The 22,213-nt window shown below is 43.6% G+C and overlaps 1 protein-coding gene across 5 annotated transcripts in view; it reads left to right on the forward strand.

Moving 5' to 3' along the window:
- LOC122815212 (voltage-dependent L-type calcium channel subunit alpha-1C-like) overlaps positions 1-22,213 on the forward strand; it is a 2,602,552-nt gene that overhangs the window by 2,423,419 nt on the left and 156,920 nt on the right. For all 5 annotated transcript variants that reach the window (XM_044087523.1, XM_044087521.1, XM_044087522.1 and 2 more), the window contains one exon: positions 3,890-3,993. In XM_044087523.1, the coding sequence (XP_043943458.1) occupies positions 3,890-3,993 (104 nt within the window). The remainder of the gene's footprint in view (positions 1-3,889; positions 3,994-22,213) is intronic.

The raw sequence follows: 22,213 nt of genomic DNA on the forward strand, positions 1-22,213 counted from the left end.
CGCTTATCTTTGTACCCATATGCCTGGCTCAGAATAACAAATGACAACTGGTATCATTTCCAGAGTATACTTCATTCCATTCGCCACACCCCCTCCACCGACAAGAAAAATCCTGGACGTTCCACCAGTTACAGGGAACAAGCAACAGTAGTGGTCCAAATATTGCTAAGAAAAAGAGTCATCCAACCAGTCCCAGCAGACCAGACAGGATCCGGAACTTACTCAAGATTCTTTTTAGTTCCAAAAAAGACAGGGGACTGGAGACCTCTATTGGACCTCATCATGCTAAACAAATCTGTCAGGAAAGAGAAGTTTCGGATGGTCACGCTTCAGTCGATACTTCCCTTCTTAGGGAAAGACAATTGGATGTGCTTGACAGATCTCCAGTATGCGTACTACCAAATAAAAATAGCCAGACCATTCAGGGATCATCTGCGCTTCCGGCTGGGAGCCAGTCATTACCAGTTTCGAGCCCTGCCCTTTGGTTTCACTACAGCCCCCAGAGTGTTCACCGAATGTATGGCAGTGGTCACAGCTCACCTGAGAGGTTTAGGATTCCAGGTATTTCCGTACCTAGACGACTGGCTCCTCACCACCACCACCAGGCAGCAACTCATTCAAGCCAGTGAATCCACTCTGTCACTCTACAGCCAGTTGGGCATTATAATAAACTCAGAAAAATATGCTTTGTCGCCATCACAGCATATCGTCTTTATCGGAGCAGAACTGGACACCACCACCACAATGCTAAGACTTTCAGTAGGAAGAGTCTTACTACTCCATCAGCAGGTCCGCATTCTGATATCCAAAAACAAGGCTCCAGCATCATAAGTTCTAAAATTGTTAGGTACGATGGCAGCAGCAATTCTGGCCGTACCGCTGGGTTGTATGCACATGCAGATACTGCAATGGCTGTTGTTCACTCAGTGGTCTTACCAAGAGCTTCCCATGTCTCACCTGATAATGATCACAAACCCCTGCAAAAAAGGATCTTCAGGAGTGGTTGACCTCACTTCATGTCACGATAGGATGTCCGTTTGTTTTACCCCCTCCTGCGGCCACAGTGACCACGGACGCTTCCCTGATAGGGTGGGGGGAGGACATTTTCAAGGAAGGACAGCCCAAGGCACATGGACCGATCAAGAGACACATCTGCATAGCAATGTCTTAGAGATGAGAACAGTACTTTTGGTGTTGCAGTACTTCCATGACTCTCTTCCTCTGGGTATGATTGCAATTCAGACAGACAACGTGTCAGTGGTCGGGTACTTGAACAAACAAGGAGGAACCAGGTCATATCCCTTTTGTCGCAAGGCCCTAAGAGTATGGCAGTGGGCTATATCCACCCAGTGCTTTCTGTTAGCGATGCACATCCCATGGAAATCCAATGTGATAGCAGACAAGCTGAGCAGAGCAATTTTGTTGCCCCACGAGTGGCCCTTCAAGAAAGAAATAGCGGACAGGATATTCCGCAGGTGGGGCCAGCCTTGCTGTGACCTTTTTGCCAGTCACATGAACACGAAATGCAGAAGCTACTTTGCCCTGATTCCCCCTCTGGGAGAAGCCCCAAGGGACGCACTCGTTCACGATTGGTCTTCTGGTCTCTTCTATGCCTTTCCACCAATTGCGTTGATACCCAAGGTTCTACAGAAAGCAAAAATTCTGGGAAGGACCATCATTCTAATAGCCCCTCATTGGCCTCATCAGATTTGGTTTCCCTTCCTTCAACTTTATCTTTTGGAGGACCCTTGGATTTTGGATCCAGTTCCGGACCTTCTGATGCACTCATTGGGGGAACTTCATCCATCTCTGCAGTCTCTGAAGCTGACAGCTTGGCTGCTCCAGTTCCCATCATAGCCAGGTTCCATAACCTTTCCAATGAGACAAAGCAAACTCTCTTATCCTATCATAAATCCTCTACGAGGAAGCTATAGTTTAGAAAATGGAAAAAATTTCTATATGGGCTTCTGAAATCAATATTGATCCTTACCAAGCCCCTATGACCTCTACACTAGAGTTCTTGACCATGATCTTCAGTCTGTGTTCAACTTGCTGCCATTTCTAACTATCATGTTGGATTTGAAGGATTGAATATTATGTCACACAAATTAATCAAAGCCTTTCTCAAAGGGACCTTTCATCTCAGACCACCTGTGAAATCTCCCTATTCCCCATGGAATCTAAATTTTATACTTTCTCGCATCATTCTTCCTCCATCTGAACCAGCTTCCTCATGTGACCTCAAATTTTTGTCATGGAAGACTTTCTTTTTAGTGGCTATTACTTCTGCTTGCAGAGTGTCAGAGCTTCAAGCCTTGTCTATTAAACCTCCTTACTTGATTTTCCATGCTGACAGTCTCTCACTTCGAACAACCCCCTCCTTTTTGCCTAAGGTTTGCACTGAAACTAATCTTAACCAAATTATTGATTTGCCAGTTTTCTTCCCCAGTCACTCCAACAATCTAGAATACATGCTGCACAAACTTGATGTTCACAGACAGCTCAGATTTTACTTAGATAGAACAAAAGATTTTAGGAAATCAGAACAGCTTTTTGTTTCCTTTTTAGACACCAGGAAAGGCATGCCAGTGGCTAAAACAACTCTGTCTAAATGGTTATCTGATTGTATCACATTTGCTTATTCAGCTGCCAATATGCCTTTGCAACATAAAATTAAAGCTCACTCAACCAGAGCAGTTTCTGCATCCTCTGTTTTTTTCTGCTAGACTTCCTATTGCTAATAGTTGTGCAGCAGCCACTTGGTCAAGACCTCATACCTTTATCACTCATTACAAAGTTGACATGGCCTCCAGGGACAGGGCCTCCTTTGGATCCACTGTCCTGAAAAATATACTCCCCTGAGCCACCGGAGATAGATGGTGCTTGGGACACTACCCATCAGTAAGAATGAATGGTGAGATAGAACAATTTCACATAAAGAAGTTAACTACTTACCATAACGTTCCACGTGAGTTGTTCATCTCACCTTCATTCTTATGTCCCTCCCTCCTACCCTCTCCTGGGCTTTCAGAAGACAGAGATGCTAGATCCTTCCTGGTCACTCAGCCCTTCTATACTTTCTCTTATGGAGTTATAAAATGATATATGGTATTATTATACGCAGCAAACAAGATCTGAGGTAACTCTAGGTGCATCATGGGATAGGGACTTGGCCACGAGCTATTTGAAAACCTCGAGCTTTGTAGTAGGCCGACTCGGAGCTGAGGGATCGGCTCCGAACCCATCAGTAAGAATGAAGGAGAGATGAGCAACTCACATGGAACATTATGGTAAGTACATAACTTCTGACACACACTTCAGAAAACGCTTTAAGAGAAATATTGTATTTTTTTTCTAGATGTTGCAGTCTATAAATTACATTTTCTATGATCACGTGAATTATCCTACCAGCGGTAGCTGGCACATTTTTCTGAATCCCCATCTCTGACCATTTGATAATTGCCCACCTCTAACAGTTTTTATCACTCATTTTATTTTCTTCCCCAGTTAAATTAGTTGTGTGATGTTTAGATGATATGCTGAACTACTATGTAACATGTGAAGTGTGCACATTAACAAGCCAGTTTCCAAGTTCCTTCTCATCAAAAGAAAAGTTGAATTTCCAGTGCCCTTCAAATAACAGGAGCCTGTAGACAATAACAGATGAAGTCGTCAGTGTGTAGAAAGGTTATCCTGTCGCTATAGCAAAATGTTCCATGCATAAAGAGCCTGTGTTCTGTCAATGTATAGAAAGGTTACCCTGCTACTGTATTAAAATATTCCATGCATAAACAGCCCATGTTATACTTGTGTCAGACATTTTGTAGCATCAAAGTCAACTGTAAATTTAGACAAAAGAGATAACATGATGAATATTTTGATGTTACAGGTAGGAGGTCTTCATTCCAGCTGGAGTGCATGAGAAGACAGCAGATACAAGGAAGGGATACATCTCGGAAGACAGCAGTGCCTCTACATTTAGCGCACCATCAGGTAATGATGTTGACAGGGAGTAAAATGGAAATAGCAGTGTTAGCAGAGTTTAAACTAGAGGGAGAACTTAGAATGGATTCCAAAACAGCTCACGAAAAGGGCAAGACACAGCACCAAGCTGCAGCCTTTCTGTGATTGCTTAGAAGCTCAGTATAATATCTTTTCTCAAACTTGTATTATTTTTTGACTCTATGGGCTTAAGAAACAAAACTGTGGGAGACAGATTTTGTCTGACTTTCAGTAGGGAAAAAGAAGGGGAAAAGCTGCTTCTCTGTGTAAAATTAATGGGATGGTCAAGTAAATGCTGAAGGGAAATTTAGATAGATGATGTCCATACTGAATGAAGAACAGTTTTAAAATGGATGGGAAACAAAGAAAGGATTACTGATTTGTCAAGGTAACAGCAGTAATATGGTGAGCAGGAGAGTGTCTATGGATTACTGGTATCATAATGGCATTAAAAAAGTGCTGATCTGCCATCCTTCTTCTGTGGAGGGTGATATACCTGTTGGTATTTCACCAGTTGTCTATTGTAAGCAGATACTAATTTGTACTATATTGAAATGTAATTTGCTTTGTGTTTTCTGAATTTATAACTTATTTTTACTGATTTTATTACCATTTTTTTACAGATGGGTTGACTAAAGTTGCTTATATTATATTTCAATATTCGCCTGGCTGTTAGTGTGTTAGGTGGCATGTCTGCTTTGTTAAACTAAGAGCTCTGCCTGTGCTTTTACACTTCCCATTTTTACATTACTTTGCAATTTACAGTTTGTTTTGACTGAAGTTGTTAATAGTGTGTTTACAGCTATTGGCTTTCGTAGTGTTGGAGGGCATCTCCATTTTGTTAAACTAAGGGATGTGCAACAAACAAACTACCTTACTGGTATATGAGTAGTAGTGCTGTGCTATCCTCCCTATGGCAGTCTGTCAAAGCTTTGAGCTCTTCCCATTACCTGTTTGTGTGTGTGTGTGTGTGTGTGTGTGTGTGTGTGTGTGTGTGTGTGTGTGTGTGTGTGTGTGTGTGTGTGTGTGTGTCAGGGCCAGGACTGCCCTTCAAACCCACAGACAGGACCCATTTAATTTTATAGTGTCACAGTAAGAAAATGATCTTGTGAAAGACTGTTCTTCTCTGGTTTAGTTCAGAGCTCAAATAAACCCTTGTGGGTTTTTATTCCTCCCTCTGGCTTTTTTCTGTCAGTGCTTGAAATGTGTATTCTATTGATTTGCTTGTGTTTTCTTATTGGAAAATTGTATGCACTTTGAGTTTTATTTCTCTCAGTATAAGAATTATACTGTTTATTTTAAACTTCTTTTGAAAGTTTTGACAGGAAAATTAGTTGTTTTTGCATTTTCTTTCGTGCTTTGATTTTTTGACATAATTAAGTAGATTTGTGGCATTTTAAATCATTTTTTTATTTAAATCATGATTTTGGCACCATTTAGTTTGTTAAACATTTCTGACAAGTTTATATTTACTTCCATGTCTAAAGGTGTTTCTATTCATGAACGGCTGAAACTAGCCTTTATTTATTAAACTTGTGGGGTCTTTGTGACATGTATTTTGTGCTAGACTACTGAGATTGCTGTCAATTTTCTTAGTGGAGTATTCAGCATAATATCCTGTAGAAATAAGACTTCAGATTGCTATTTGGAGGAAGAGTAGTGGGACTCTTCCATTTTTTACAGGGCTGACTGTGCAGCCATTATTGATCTGGCAATGTTTTTCCCCATGACTTGGTGGACTCTTAGATGGTACCCCCCACCACCTACCCCTTGAGCACCTAAGAAGCATAAAAATAAAAACAAAAATATGCCTTATCCTGTGGGATATGACTGCACAGTAGCCTCAGCGTCATGTAGGCTGCTGATCCACTCGCTTTCTGTTACCTCCAGGTCCCCTGGTATGGTGTTAGTACCACAACTTTGCATAACATGAGGGTGAGACATATCCACTGAGCAATACCATTGCCTGCTTCAGATATACCTTTTAGTTGCGGGGGAAGTCGGGGGGTGCAGAATCCAGTGTTACTACACCCCTCCCCCCAGGATTTTCCCACTAGAGTAGTGCATACTAAGAAGAAACAGTTTCTGACTGTTTTCCCACCTGAGATGGTGACTACGGCTAGATCTACTGTGCAGGCAGTTAATTATGGGGTGCATACATGAGTTGTGAATAATGCCGGTGCTTCTATCTCTGGTCAATCATCTAAGGATCCTGATTTTGAAAGGGATACGGTGTCTGAGGTCACAGATCTGAAAGAGTCAGATTAGTCAATTTCCTCTGATAACAAACAGGTTCAGGAATCCAAACAGACGTTGTCTTTTACCCAAATGCTGGCTACATTTAGGGATGTACCAGTTGGGGCCACTCATTGGCTACCCCCAAGATCAGTAGGGTTTATGATCTTTGGGAGGATGAGGCTTCGATGTGGAGACCTTTCCTCCATTAATCCCAGCATTGGAAGATGTTTTTAGCAAAGCTTGTAATTCTCCTCTGCTTATTGAGGCTCTGCTTAAAAAGTGTTTTAAGAAATTCAGGCTATACTCAGTTATGCCTGGTCCCCAAGTCCCCTTGTCTATGGACTCTGATTCAGTGTCCTCAGCAACTTCTTCTAATAAAAGGACTTTGTCTTCTTCAAATCCTGTAGGCAAATGGATAGTATCTCAGGAAAAGAAGGCTGACTCAGTCTAGTGACTTTTAAAGTGTTTAACTATCAGTGTTTAATTTGGATGTTTGTGTTGAGATAGATGTATGTATAGCTTAGATGAGTTTGCTGCATCATTACCTGCTGAGCAAAAGGTCTGTGTCAAAGATATTGTTGTCAATTTTACCAGATGTCAAAACATGCTTTAAAGAGTGCCTTGGAAGGGACTGATACTTTTTCTAAAAATTCACTTCATCAATGGTGATTAAGAGGCATGTTTGGTTGCACAGTCAGAACTTTTGTGATGAGTTAAAAGTTAGATTTTTAATGTTACACTTGAGTCTGATTGTGTGTTTTTTACAGCAGCTAATCAGATCCTTCAACACACTGGGATGACTGAAATAAAATTTTGCAAGGGGTTTCAAAAATGTTTCATATTCCCAAATTTCCTTAATTTTAGAAGGATAGTTTTTGTCGGCCTTCCAAACAGAAGTCCCAGTCAAACAAAAAGTTTGACAGTAAAAGGAAACAGCAGGATGAGAACCCTGTCAGGCCTAAAAAGAGGGGTTCTTTTTAAGAAAAGGATAATCCTCCATCCAACTGATGACTGTGCCAGGGCATGGCACCTGTCTTTCTCAAGCCTCTCCTCCAGTTGCCATGTCTCTAAAATTAGCTCTTAACAAGGTGGCCTGGCCATCAGTAGACAAATGGGTGGTTATTGTTGTTGGCAGAGGTTACAGATGACAGTGAAAAGAACATCCTCCTCTGTTCAAAAGGGTTTCCACTCATCCGCCAGACCAAATTTTGTTATTTCCTCCTATTCTCCAGCAAATGCTATACTCAGGGGTCATACAACAGGTCCTTCCTTTGGAAGCAAATGAGATGTTTCTACTGCAGAATTTTCCTGGGCCACAAAACAGAGCTCTCATGAAGACCAGTGATGGACCTTTTTTTACTGAATATGTTTTTCAAGGTCCTCAAGTTCAAGATGCTCATCCTGCAGACAGTCCTTCCCTTGTTTCCAGACCACTGCTTCATGATACCCCTAGTCTTGAAGGATGCATATCTTCATAACCCCATTGCTTGTCACTTCAGGAGATTTCTGATATTTGTTTTGTCTGGTTCAGCCACTGGGCTATCATTGAGTGTTTACCAAATGACTTGCCTTGGTAGTGGCTCACTGTTGGGCTCTTGGCATCCATATTTTCCATACTTGGATGACTTGCTGATCTGTGCAGAGTAAGCATTCAGATGTTTGGATTGACTAGAGAAGGTGCAAGCCTTGCTCTCCAAACTACAGCTCAAACTGATCCTCCATTCAAAACAGATGGTGACATTCTGTTCCAGACCTCCTTGCAGCCATGCTTGGAGGACAGATGCATTCTCATTCTCTTGCACAGGAATGTTCTTGTATGTGTTTCCACCCTTTCCACTGATTCACAAGGTACTTCTGAAGGTTCAGAATTCAATGCCATTAAGGTGAACCTGTAATGGCTGAGGCAATCTTGGTTCTCCATTTTTAATGGTATTGGTCAAGGGTAATTACCACAGACTTCCTCATACTCTGGATCTGCTCAAACAGTCTCTTGGTTGACTGGTGCACTCCAGTTCACTCCAGTTCAACTGACAACCTGGATGATTCAGTCTTGACACCATTTAGGCACTTGTTTCATAAAGACTTGCAGCAGGTAGGGGGCCAGAAAACCTGCTACTAGAAAATTTGATGTTTATAAATGAATGAGGTTTTCTAATGTGGTGCCTAAATGAAAACAGAGAGTCCATTGAGGTTTATATTACTTTGATCTTGAAATATTTGTGTGAACTACTTTGGATGCCTTATTGTATGCATCCGTTAAAGTGCATTTAGTAGCCATCTCTGTTTGTTTGCCTGCATATCCCCCTCTTTCTTCTTCTCTTATTGTAAAGCAGTTCATGAAATGAGTTTTGTATATGAGACTTCTTCACAAGCAAATGTCTCCTTCGTGGGATCTAAACTATATTCTTGAAAAATTGACCTCACTATTTTCAAACTAGCAGAGTAAGAGATATGAAGTTCGTAACACAGAAAATTGTTTTACTTCTTGCTCTAACATCTGCAAGGTGAGTTTCTGAGCTACAACCTGTCATGGTGGTACAACTTTCTTGATTTTCCACAGGGATAGGGTTGTGTTACTCACTAATCTTTCTTTCATGCTAAAAATGGTCTCAGAATTCATTCTCAAACAGCCTATTAATCTTGAGTATTCTTTTCAGAACTGAAGAATAAGGGAGAGAGGATACTTTATACCTTGGATGTGCATTGGCAGCTTACATCCTGCTTTGACAGAATGAAACCCTTTAGAAAGACCAAAAGGCATTTTATTTCCTTCTCAGGGGCAAAGAAAGGTCAATATGTCTCTAAGGAAAGAGTTGTATGTTGGTTGTCTTCTGGTGTTTTTTTTTTACTGATAAAGTGTGTAACCAAGGTCCAAATACACACCAAGAAACACCGGACAGTGATACTGATGGTCAATAAAGACTGGAAAGCAAGTAGCTTAGCGTATAAAAACTTTATTCCATGCTTTCGTCTCAACAGGACTTCTTCAGAAAAATAAAAACCATCAAAGCAACCACAGTAATATACCTAGTTTAAAATGGTATGAGCCAATAAAAACTCCAAAGCAATTAATCAATTAAAAACACACTTACATTTTTAAAGCAACCTGCATTGGGAAGTAGAACTGTCAGGGAACCACAGAAAATGAGTTAAAACTTCGTAATATTTAAGAAAACATTTGATGTTAATTGCATTTATTGACCATCAGTACCACTGTCTGGTGTTCTCTTTTTTTTACTCTCACCATAGCTAGGTGAATTCAGGTAAGGTAAAGGCACATTCCACCAGTGCCTTTTGTTCTTCAGTGGCATATTGAAAAGGAGTGGACTCTAGAAAGAACAACTTGGTCCTGTCTCCATACCTTTATGAAGCACTACAAGCTGAATGCCTTTTCTAAATTCAGAGCAGACTTCATGAGGACCGTTCTCCAGGGGTTTCTGGACCTTTATCTTTCCTCATCCCAGGCTGGGTAAGTTTTGGGAATCTACCCATAATGCCAATAAGGCAGTGTGTTTGCTGAACATAGTACAGTTGCATAAGTCCTACTTACCTATAACAGTATATGTTCATAGAATGCATACTGCTTTACTGGCAGTACACTCCCACTCATCCCCCATTTGTTGGATGCATATATTTGGTTGTTGAAGTTGCTGATGAGTTTTGTTCAGCAACCTTATTGTTGAGTGTGTTTTTTGGTTTAGAATGGTAGGTGTTCACAAAGCTTGTGATCTGAAGTAGTTAACTTCATTTGCTCAGCAACCTGTGGGTATCGGATCTGATTCGGATCCAAGCCGGCAACTTTCCAAGCTAAAAGATCTGAGCTCCAAGCTCCTCCCCCTACCCATAATGCCCTGCCATCTCCCTCTAACCCTCAGATCTCGTTTGCCACGGCTTCTGTAAGCTTCTCAGAACGAGCTCCGAGCATGGTACTGTGAGTTTAGAATTAAAAAAAATTTAATTTTCTGTCAAACTTTCTCTGACTTTGTGAGTGTGAACTCCCTCTTATCTTCCTAGCCTTTCTGGGTAGTTTCTTAAACTTTTTGGTTAAGTTAGATTTATTCCCCTCCCCACTCAGCGTGTGTGAAGGTGTGTGCTTGTGGGCCTATTTTTCTTTTCTATAATGGCTGAAGGCCCTAAAGCTATTTTCTCTAAATGTACCGACTGTGGCCATAAGCTGTCCCCAGCTGATGGCCACACTCAGTGCATCCTGTGCCTGGGGGTTGATCACCTCTCCTTGGGCTGCACTATTTGTGCAGCCTTCAACCCCAGGGCTCTGAAGGATAGGAGGACGAAGCTTATCCTGGCGGGCCTTTTGTCCCCGGATTCTGTTTCATCCTCCTCTGTGGCACCAGCCGCAGCTGCGGCTGCCCCACCTGCCACTCCTGATCCCTTGGCCGGGACTCAACCTCCCTCGCTGGCCCAGGAGGAAAGGGACGGCAAAAAGAAGGACAAAAAGAATAGGGAGAGAGAGAAAGAAAGGCATCGCAGCCGCAAGAGGCGGTCCTAGTCGACCCCTTCAGCACCACCGTCTAAACAGCTTGCCTCTTCCTTTAAGATCTCCGGGCCTTCCCCCTCCCGGCTCCGTTCTCTACATTTCTCCCCGGAGCCGAAGGAGGAGACCCAGTCACCTTCTAGGTCATCTAGGCGGCCCTCCCGGCCGGCTTCGGTGGCCTCATCTAGATCTACCAGAAGTTTATCGGACGCAGACATGGACCGGATGAAGCGTCGATTTCTCCAGGCCCAGCTGCAGATGGGAGTGCTCTTGCCCCCCCCCTCCGGGGGGGGCTTGACACGTTTTTTCGCCCCCCCCATTGCTCCTTCTCCGACCCGCTATCGGGGTTCGGAGCTGTCGGCTCCGACTAGCTTCGGAGCTGGGGCGGGGTTGGCACCGACAGAGTTTCCTACTTCGGCGCCGACTGTACCCTCGAGTCTGTCGGACCCATTTTTGGATCTGAGCTCTCGGGGAGGTGAGTTGAGCATCAGATCCGGAGGGGTCAGTGGGCCTTCGGCTCCATTAAGGTCGTGGCACACTATCCTTTCGGATCCAATCGGGTCACCTTCAGCACCGGTCCTCACGTCGGATCCGAGGAGACTGCTTTCGGATCCAAGGGAAAGCAGTTCCCCCTCGGTATTCAACGTCATGGAGAGGGTCCTTTCGAGGGATTCGAGGCCCCAGGCTCTTGCTACGGATCCACCCGCCATTCCCACTCAGACGGGCCTGTCTTCCATCATCCGACCCCAGGGACAGCCTGTGCCTACGTCCCAGATTGTTCCCATAGAGGAACAGGACATTGTTGATGAGGCCTCTTTGGACAGCCCCCCCGAGGAGGTCCCTCACAAATGAAAGTGCAAGAGGAGGCACTTGGACTCACCTGACTCCCTCACAGAGGACACGGACTTAGAGGAAGGAGAAGGTTCCCCAAGGTCACTCCCCGAATACATCTCCTTTGGAGACATTATGGAAATGTTATGCATTAGAGGGGGGTGGTCTGCCCAAAAACCTTCCTCGGGTGAGTCTGTGTTTCTGGAGGTGTTTGATGCAGGCCCATCTACCTCTTGGGTATCCCCTCCTGCCGACCCCCTGGTAGACCTCATAGCTACCAGGGCATGGAAGGAGCCGGACACTGTCGAGCCAATACCCAAGAGACCTGACAGGATCCTCAGCCCTCCCACGGACAGGACAGTTTGGAGCAAGGGTGCCCCAGTGGATGCCATGGTGGTGGCGGCTGTCACTAAAAAGGAATTAACACAGGAGAGTTCCTCGGTGCATCCTGCAGACAAGGAGTCTCAGATGATAGACCGCCTTGGAAAGCGGATGTTCACTTCAGCGACTTTCTCTGTAAGGTCACTGAATTATATGGCACATCTGATTCGGCTCCAGCGGGACCTGATTAAAGAGTACGCTGGGTCACTCCCAGAGTCCATGTCGGCCGTGGACAAGTGGACATTCTCGGCTCGAATGGCCACTCTCAAGTCAATTACCAACACATCTATGTGGCTTCTCTCCCATGCTACGGAGGGAGCGGCTAGAGCTAGCAGAATGGGCGTCGTCTTACATAGACAGGCCTGGCTCCTTCTCTGCGATTTTGCGGAACCCTTCAAGGTGTCCTTCACGGATGCCCCTTTTGAAGGTTCTACGCTATTCAACAAAACCGTCCACGAAAAGCTTCTCCAGAGCGAGAAAGACGGGAAGACGTCTGCCATCGGGATCTGCTTCTCGGCTCCTCAGAGGTCCTACTCCAGGAACCAAAGAGGACAAAAGAAGATGTGGTTCCGGAAAGCTCAACAGTCCCGTTTCGCTCCACATCCCTTGTCCTTCAGAGGCAGAGGAGGACAGGGTGGACGCCGGCCCAGAGGCAGAGGGGGTCCGAAGAATTTTGGGTCGAGAGAACCTTTTTCGGATTGACCCGCGCAGCAGCCCTGAGGGGTTGCCCGACTGCTCCTCTTGGGAGGCAGTCAGGGGGCGCTTCTCGGAACACCTAGCAAATTGGGAGTCCATTACGACAGATCACTGGGTGCTCTGAATCATATCCAGAGGCTATTCAATCCCTTTCCTAACTTACCCTCCCCGATCAAAAAGACTCCCCGATGTTTCACCCAATCAGAGGGAGGCAGCAGCATCAGAAATTCGAGGGCTGCTAAGAAAAAGAGCAATCCAGCGCATCTCCCCCCCGAGCATTCCGGATCAGGCTTTTACTCCAGGTTCTTTCTGGTGCCAAAAAAGACGGGGGACTTATGACCCATTCTCGACCTGTCCACACTGAACCTGTCAGTCACCAAAGAAAAATTCCGGATGGTCACTATTCAATCCATTCTCCCACTTTTGCAGGAGAATGACTGGATGTGCTCGATAGACCTCAAGGATGCGTACTACCACATTGTTATGGACAGATGATCCAGAAGGTTCCTCCGCTTTCAGCTGGGAGCCAGTCATTATCAGTTCAGGTTCCTACCCTTCGGTCTCACCACAGCCCCCAGGGTGTTCACCTAGGTCATGGCAGTTGTAGGGGCCCATCCGAGGCTTCAGGGAATACAGGTCTTTCCGTACCTGGACGACTGGCTCCTAACCGCCCCCATCAGGCATCAACTCTGCTCAGGCAGGGACTACTTCTTACATCTAGCCCACCACCTAGGGATCACGATCAACAAAAAGAAATCTTCCCTTCAACCTACTCAAATTTTGGAATTCATAGGGGCCAGGATAGACACTACACAATCCAGAGTCTTTCTGACAGCGGACAGACTTCGCAATCTAAGCCTTTACATTCTAGACCTCTTACAGTCATTAGCCCCCCCCCCCCAGCGGAACTAGTCCTGAGGGCCCTGGGATCCATGGCAGCGGCCATCAATCTGTCACCTTTCGCTCGCCTGAAGATGAGAATCCTTCAATGGACATTGCAAGTTCAATGGTCCATTCTTTTTCACCCCCTGTCTACACCTATTCCCCTCAGCAGGATTTGCAAGGAGAACCTACTTTGGTGGCTCCACTCCAGAGATCTCCAAGAAGGCCGCCCCTTTGTTATACCCCATCCCCAAGTCACGGTGACCATGGACGCATCTCTCCTTAGGTGGGGGGGCATTGCATGGGCAGATCCGTCCAAGGCACGTGGACTTTCACAGAGACCTCACTGCATATCAATGTCCTGGAGATGAGGGCGGTGCTTCTAGTGTTGCAGGCTCTCCATCCCCTTCTTCCTCCAGGAACTATTGCAATTCAAACAAACAATATGTCGGTAGTCTGGTACATAAACAAACAGGGGGGAACCAGATTTTATCCACTTTGCAGGGAGGCAATGAGAGTATGGGAATGGGCGATATCCACCAACCACTTTCTCATAGCAACGCACATTCTGGGTCGGTCAAACATCTTGGCAGACAGGTTGAGTCGAATGATCCTCTCACCTTACTAGTGGTCTCTGCACCCAGCAGTAGCAAAACAAATCTTCCTCGAATGGGGTCAACCTTGCTGCGATGTCTTCGCCTCACCTTCGAACACAAAGTGCAGTGAGTTCTTCACTCTGATTCCCCCACCAGGGGAAGCCCCCAGAGACGCTCTAGTTCATGCTTGGCCATCTGGTCTTCTGTATGCTTATCCTCCTCTTCCATTGATGACAAAATTCTTGCAGAAAGCTCATCGGTTGGGGAGCAGAGTTATCCTCATAGCCCCATTCTGGCCTCGTCAAACCTGGTTCCCTTACCTGCGGTCTCATCTAGTACATCCTCCCTGGATCTTAGATCCCAATCCGGATCTGATCTCTCATCCTTTAGGATTGAAGACTCCCGACCTGGACTACCTCAAGCTCTCAGCTTGGTTGATCCAGTTCCCTTAATGGCTAGGACTTCCAGTATATCTTCTGCGGTTAAGGCCATCCTGGTGGCCGCCCATAAACCATCTACCAGGAAAATCTACAAGAGTAAATGGAAACGTTTCTCTATCTGGGCGGAGCACAGGAACTTGGACCCCTTCATGGCTCCTATCCCAGCAGTTCTAGACTTTCTTTCCCATACCTTTCATCAAGGAGCTAGTGCTTCTACTATTAAAGTTCAGTTGGCAGCTATTTCCCACTACCACGTTGGAAACAGTTCAGGGCCCTTAGCGTCCTCCAAGATTTGCAAAACATTCATGAAAGGAACTTTTTTGTTAAGACCCCCTATTAAAGATGCAGTGCCTCCATGGGATCTTACCCTAGTTCTTCAAGCTCTGACTGGGCCTCCTTTCAAACCCACAGCTTCAGTTGACTTAAAATATGTATCTTGGAAGACGGTCTTCCTGATCGCCATTACTTCTGCTAGGAGGATATCGGAGCTTCATGCTCCTTGCAGTAAGCCTCCATACATCATCTTTCATAAAGACAGGGTCTCCCTCAGGACTAATCCCTCTTTTCTGCCCAAAGTGGCTTCTGAAGCCAATATCAACCAGTCCATCAATCTACCTGTCTTCTTTCCTAATTTCCAAATCAGAGGAGAATACAGACTTCATTGCCTGGATGTTCACAGACAGTTACGTTTTTACTTAAACAGAACAGCAGATCTTTGAAAATCTGATCAACTTTTTGTTTCCTTTGCAAAATCCTGTCTGGGGAAACCAGTCACTAAAGTAACGTTAGCTAGATGGATTTCCCAATGCATTCTCCTTGCATACAAAATTTCTGGTCATCCTGAGCCCCTGAGAGTGCGAGCCCGTTCTACCCGATCTATGGCTACTTCTGCTGCTTTCTGGTCAAGGGTTTCTTTGGATGACATTTGCTCAGCAGCTACTTGGGCTTCCTCCCATACCTTTATTACACACTATAAATTGGATTTAATATCCAGAGGACGTGCATCTTTTGGCTTTGCAGTGCTCCGGAATATCCTTCCATAAGGGCCTCCCAAGTTGCTGGTAGCTGGGGACTCTGTCCCACAGGTTGCTGAGCAAATGAAATTAACTACTTCAGATAAAGAAGTTATGTACTCACCATAACGTTCCATCTGAGTAGGTAACTTCATTTGTCTGCAACCGACCCTCCTTCCATCCCCCGGACCCTTAGTTCGTTATCAAAGGATCAGGATATGTCCTTGTTCAGTTGATATCACTGGAACATATTGTAATCCTTTCCTGGGTTATAGAATTTTCCTATTGCCTTTTTTCTGGAAAACTCGATCTGAGGGTTAGAGGGAGATGGCAGGGCATTATGGGTAAGGGGGAGGAGCTCAGATCTTTTAGCTTGGGAAGTTGCTGGCTCGGATCCGAATCAGATTCGATACCCACATGTTGCAGACAAATGAAGTTACCTACTCAGATGGAACATTATGGTGAGTACATAACTTCTTTTTTTCATCTGCTTATCCTGCTGGACCCTAGAAAACTGAATGGGTCCTGTCTGTGGTTTTGAAGGTTGGCCCTGGTCCTGCCATGTGATTGGTCTTTCACACCCACAGAGCACAGACAGGAGGTGGGAGGAGCTCTGAGCTTTGATAGACTGCCAAAGAGAGGGTAGCAGAGCACTGCTAGCCATATGTCAGTAAGGCAGTGTGTTCAATGAACATTTGCTGTTACAGGTAAGTAGGACTTACACAACTGTACTCTCTCCCTGATCATTTCCACTTTCCCCCCACTTTTACATTAAGTTGCAGTTTCAGTTATTATTCTGGCCATGGTGTTAGCTTACTGAGGGCAGTAGTTGATATTCTGTGGGAAATGATAATTTGCTGATGTTTAAGCTGTTTTATTATTGGTTTGTTCACTTTACCTCCTCAGTTTAATTGTGCTGGTCATCGTTTGCCTGGCATCTTTTCTAAAAGCATCAGGAGGGCCAAAATGGTAGCACAAGTGCACTAAGAGGAGATTTTCTATTTTTTCTTTTGTTTTGTTTTTTTTTAATATTTGTTGGACCTCCTCAGACCTCATTTTTACCAGGCCCAGCCCCTAGTGCCCTATGTCCACAAAGTGTCTTCCAGCAATTCTCCTACTGGTCATGGATCTTAAAAACATCCTGAGTGGTAAGCTGTCTGTGCTTCTGTCCAGTGTATTTTTTTTTATTGCATGCCCTACCCATGTTTCCCTTTCCCAAGGGCAGCTTCCCTCTTTGGACCATACTTCCCCTTAGGGAGCATCACTAACAGTCTCCCACCCCCAGGAGAGGTACACCCAGCCCTCTCTGCCATTCCATCAGTCACCTGAGACACTAATCAAACCCAGGTTGGCTGGGCTATAGTCAAGGCTTTATCCCTCTATGCCACCAGAGTGACCAGATCTTCTGGCTTTTTAAGCTCAAACCTTAATTAAAAAGCAGAAAATTATTTGTATTACATTGCACTTACATTTGCTTAGCATTTTCTGTGTTTATAGCTTATTTTAATGATTTTTACCACTTTTACAGTTTGTTTGGCTAAAGTTGCTTACATTGTGTTTGCAACAGTCACCTGGCTGTTATGCATTTAATAGCATATATGTTTTGTTAAACAACAGTCACCTGACTGTTATGTGTTTAATAGCATATATGTTTTGTTAAACTAAGTACTCTGCCTGTTCTTTTCCAGTTTTTCCCACTTTTACATTAATTTGCAGTTCACAGTTTGTGCTTAGTAAAGTTAAGAGTGTGTTTGTAGCAGTCACCTGGCTGTTATTGTGTTAGATGGCATCACCATTTTGCTAGTGTTTTCCCTGTGCTTTTCCAGTTTTTCCCCACTTTTATATTAAATCACTGTTTCAGTTGATTTTCTGGTAAGGATGTTAGTTTATTGAGGGCAGTAGTGGTTATTCTGTGGCAGAAGATAATTTACTGCTCTTTCTGAGGGGTGTATATTGCTAGCTGTTGTTCTTGCTGTTTTTATTGGTTCTTTCACTTTATCTCCTCATTTTAACTATGCTGGGGTGTGCATCACTTAACATCATAGGACACCATGTTCGACAAATGCAGCCACTTTCAATTTCAAATTCCCTGTTTCTTAGAAACCATAGTTAGTCCTACTTTCTAGTTAGATTTGTACAAATTATATAGTAAAGCAAGGGAACAATGTTGCACTACTAAACTGACATCATTGCTGATCTAGACTAAAATATTTACTGCATGCTGTTTTTTGGCGCTTGAATCAAACTTTATTTACATTTATTATTTTACTTCAAATCAATATTTTAACCAGGTACCAAAATGCTATTATCTTCTCACATTCTTCCTTAACATCTGCGAAATTGACCTTATAGCCACTTTAGACTAGAATATTTACTGCATACTGTTATCTTAGTACTCAAGCCTTATTTAATCTACTTTTATTATTATTTTTTTTTTTTTACTAATGCTTTAATCCAAGATCTGAAATGCTCTTATGTTGTCTTATCCTTCTTTAACATCTATCGTACCCTTGGTCTGAAATGGAAGGTCAGATAGCTAGTCTTCCTTCTGTTGCCAGACTAACAGAACTTTGTATGCTCAGACAGTGTAAAAATGGCCTGATGCTTGCAGATAATGATCTTTTACTTAGCTCATCACTGTCTGTTTGTAAGAGATGCAAGTACCTAGACAAATTTGAGGCCACGCTCTGGCAGACTAACACATCATGTGAACATCGCTTACCTACATCAGACTCCACACATACCCATCCTAAATTATCGTACTCTGTGACAGTTAAAAAATCCTTAACAATCTAGTAGGAACAGGTCCAGCAAAAATCAAGCACTGCAACACTGATTAGTGATAACATAGTTGGAAATCACCAGGAGACAGAATGTCCTAAATGTATTGCATGAAAGCAATCCGCAAACACAAATAGAAATGTATGTGATTAACAAAAAAAAGCGGTGGTATGAAGAACTCCAACCAAAACGCAAAAAAAATCCAATAGAAGAGTGGAGAACAGAAAATGTTGCCTCAAGACACTATTTTATTCGAGCCACTTGAACTCCAAACATAAAACGACACTACACTGGAACATTAACGCTCTTAACACATGCGTTTTCGTCTGCAGTATCAGACTTTATCAGATGAATCATAAGGTTAGCACATTCCTTTTATAACCTGACCAATAAATCAATTAGTGTTCATGAATTAAGATATTTTCAAATTTACGAGTACATTTATATGTTTATTCAAAAACAATCACTTCCCTAGCTCTTATAAAAACTCAATACATTATTAGTATGTACTTTATAAGTTACCCTTTTAAAATCAATTTTATAATTATACATGTTAAAAAATAGTAACAACTAAATCAGATGTATATTTTTAGATTTCATGTTAGGCTGACCCCTAGCGGAAATTCATATTATTTAACAATAAAACTTTCATCTAATGTATTTAAAATATCATTCCACAGTTAAAATTGTTAAAAAATAATAATGATAAAAATATTTTATATAAATAAATAAATAAATAAATGCAATACTTCTAATAATGTATTTAAATGCATTTTCCCTTATAATTTAGCTGCCCTTAATTTCAAGATGGGTATAATACTTGTGTATTCATTCAATCCTGGTGAATTATAAGCCTCCAATGTTAACTGCCATTTTTCTTCCCAGGGACCTCCTCTTATATCTCTGTGTGTGTGTTCTAACACCATAAATCTAAAATTAGCTCCTGTGCATTCTTTAGTATGCTTAAATAAAGCATTTGTATCCTTACAGTTCTTAATGTCATTATAATGTTCATATATTCTTCTTCTTAATTTTCTTTCTGTTTTTCCTATGTAGAAAGAATTACATATCACACATGTAGCTAAATAAATTAGTCCCATGGAATCACAATTGTAATAATTATTATTATTAATAATCCACCTATCTCTACTTGCTATGTATAACCTATCTGAGTTCAAAATATAAGGGTATTGTGTGCATCTACCACACTTATAAGTGCCCATCTTTTTTACATTCTGTAAGGTGTTGGTATTCTTACTTTCTAAAATGTTTCTAATGCTTTGACCATTTTTGTATACTATTTTTGTTGAAATTCCTTCTAATATGTCTATATCTGTAATATTAATGAACCTATCCCATTCCTTGGAAAATATCCTTCTAATATTACTGTTAAGCGCATTGAATTCTAATGTCAATGCTAGTTGAAAATCCATTTCACTTCTCTCTTGTTCTTTGTTTTGCTCTGTTTCAAAATTAGTTACCTTCACAATAGGGGTGTATCTGTCCCTCCTTCCCCTTTCTATTTCCTGCCTTACTTCTTTAACCAGCTTAATGGGGTATCCCCTATCCAAAAACATTTTCTCTAAAAGTTCACATTCTATAAAAAAATCATTTTGTGAACTTGTCATTCGACTACCCCTCACAAATTGTCCTTTAATAATGTTCCTCTTGCAGTGTAGGGGGTGTGCACTATCATAGTGTAAATAATTATTACAATATGTGGGTTTTCTATATACCTTGGTCTCTAGTCCATTACCCTGCTTATAAATTTCTAAATCTAAGTATTGTAAACTTTTGTCAGATACTGTGTAGTTGAATTTCAAAAACTCAGTGGTTTTATTTAGGTAAACCATAAATTCCTGGAACTTCTCATATCCACCAGTCCAAAATAGGACTATATCATCCAAAAATCTGCGATAAAGTACCCAATGGGAGCTGTACTGTGAAGTTAATACATGCTTCTCTTCCCAATTAGCTAATACTAAGTTGGCATAAGTTGGGGCACAGGTAGCTCCCATGGCTACTCCTTGTGTTTGCCTGAAAAATTCCCCATTGAAATATAAAGTTATTCTTTAAAACCATTTCCATTAACCAATCATTCACTTGTTTTTCATTGTTGGTTAAATTACCATTTTCATATAGAATTTCTTCAAACATATATGTTCATTGAGTATAGGGGATGGAAGAGAATAAATCAACTACATCTATGGTAATAAATAATATATTTTCTATACAATTAACTCCGGAAATAACTTTTAACAAATCCCACAAGTCCTTTAATATATGCATCTGAAGTAGGAGAATTCATTTGTCAGCAACCTGTGGGTATGGATCCGATATCGGATCCGAACCGGCATGGTTTATCCAGCTATGGATCCGAGCTCCTAGCTCCTCCCCTCACCCATAATGCCCTGCTCTCCCTACATGACCTCAGATCTAGTTTGCCGCGTTCATGGTGACAGCTGGATTTTGAGCTCCTGTCAGCTAAGTGCTATTTTTGGTGTTTACTAGGGAATTTCTGTCAAAAAATACTTTTTTTGTGTGAATGTTTTAGGTTTTCCCTCTTTTAAGCTAATTTTTTGTTAAATTGGTTAACTTTGTAGTACACTCCCCTCGCTGGTACGTAGCTTGTGTGCGTGTGGTTTATTTGGGGCCTTCTGTGTGAGTGGTTAACTTACCTTTCTTTTTTGTTAAAAAAAAAAAAAAAAGTAGTAGATTAGTGAAAATGTCTGAGGCCCCAAAGGCAATCTTTTCAAAATGCCACGAGTGTGGCCATAAGCTATCCCCTGCTGATGGCCACACTCGGTGCGTTCGATGCCTTGGGGTTGAACACCTCACCTCTGGGTGTTCAATCTGTGCAGGGTTCAACCCCAGGGCATTGAAGGAGCGGAGGTCGAAGCTGGTCTTGGCAGGACTCTTGCCCCCGGACTCGGCTTCGGCCTACGCCCCGTTGGTAGTTACCGCTCCGGCGGTTCCTGCCTTACCTGCTCCCCCTCCTCCTCCCGGGATTCAAACTCCCTCTACAGGTTCGGAGGAGAGGGAAGCCAGGAAGAAGGACCGGAGAGAGAAGCACCACAAGCGGCGGGCTGAGACCTCCGTCTCGGCCCCGCCGGCTAAGCGGGCTTCTCCTCCGGCCTCTCTGGCAGCTGGCTCTCCTCCTCCTCGGCTCCGGTCCCCAGCCTTTTCACCAGGGCCTGAGGAGGAGGAGACCCGATCTCCTTCGAGGCTATCGAGGCGGTACTCAAGGCCTACCTCGGTAGCCTCATCGAGGTCTACCTACAGCCTCTCCGATGCTGATCTGGACCGGATGATGCGAAGGTTCATCCAGGCCCAGATGCAGATGGGAGTGTTCCTGCCTCCCCCCCCCTGGGGGGGAGCTCGACCCCATTTTTCAAGCCCATAGCTCCTTCTCCGACCCGCTACCTGGGCTCGGAGCGCTTGGAGCCGGGCAGCTTCGGAGCCGGGGGTGGGTCGGCGCCGATAGTACTGGGTACTTCGGATCTGACCCTGCCCTCGAGTGTGTCGGATCCGACCTCTCGGAGCCTTGGCCCGAGCTTCGGATCCAAGGGATTCATTGTGCCTTCGGCGCCGTCCGTGTCGGAGCACACTGGTCCCTCGGATCCGAGGGGCTCGGCGCCGGCTCTGATCCACTCCTTGGATCCAAGGGGGAGCCGACTGTCGGATCCTTTGGTCGAGGCCGGCTCCCCTTCGGCTTTTGATGTAGTGGAGAGGGCTCTGTTGAGGGCATCCGGACCCCCGGCCCTTGCTTTGGCTCCGTCCCGCACTCCATCTGCTCTGGGTCAGGCTTCCGTCACCCGGCCACTGGGACAGCCCATTTCACTGCCCCAAGCAGTTCCTTTG

Source organism: Protopterus annectens, chromosome 11.part0, assembly GCF_019279795.1.
Source record: "Protopterus annectens isolate FY-2018-M chromosome 11.part0, PAN1.0, whole genome shotgun sequence".
Lineage (NCBI taxonomy): Eukaryota > Metazoa > Chordata > Ceratodontiformes > Protopteridae > Protopterus > Protopterus annectens.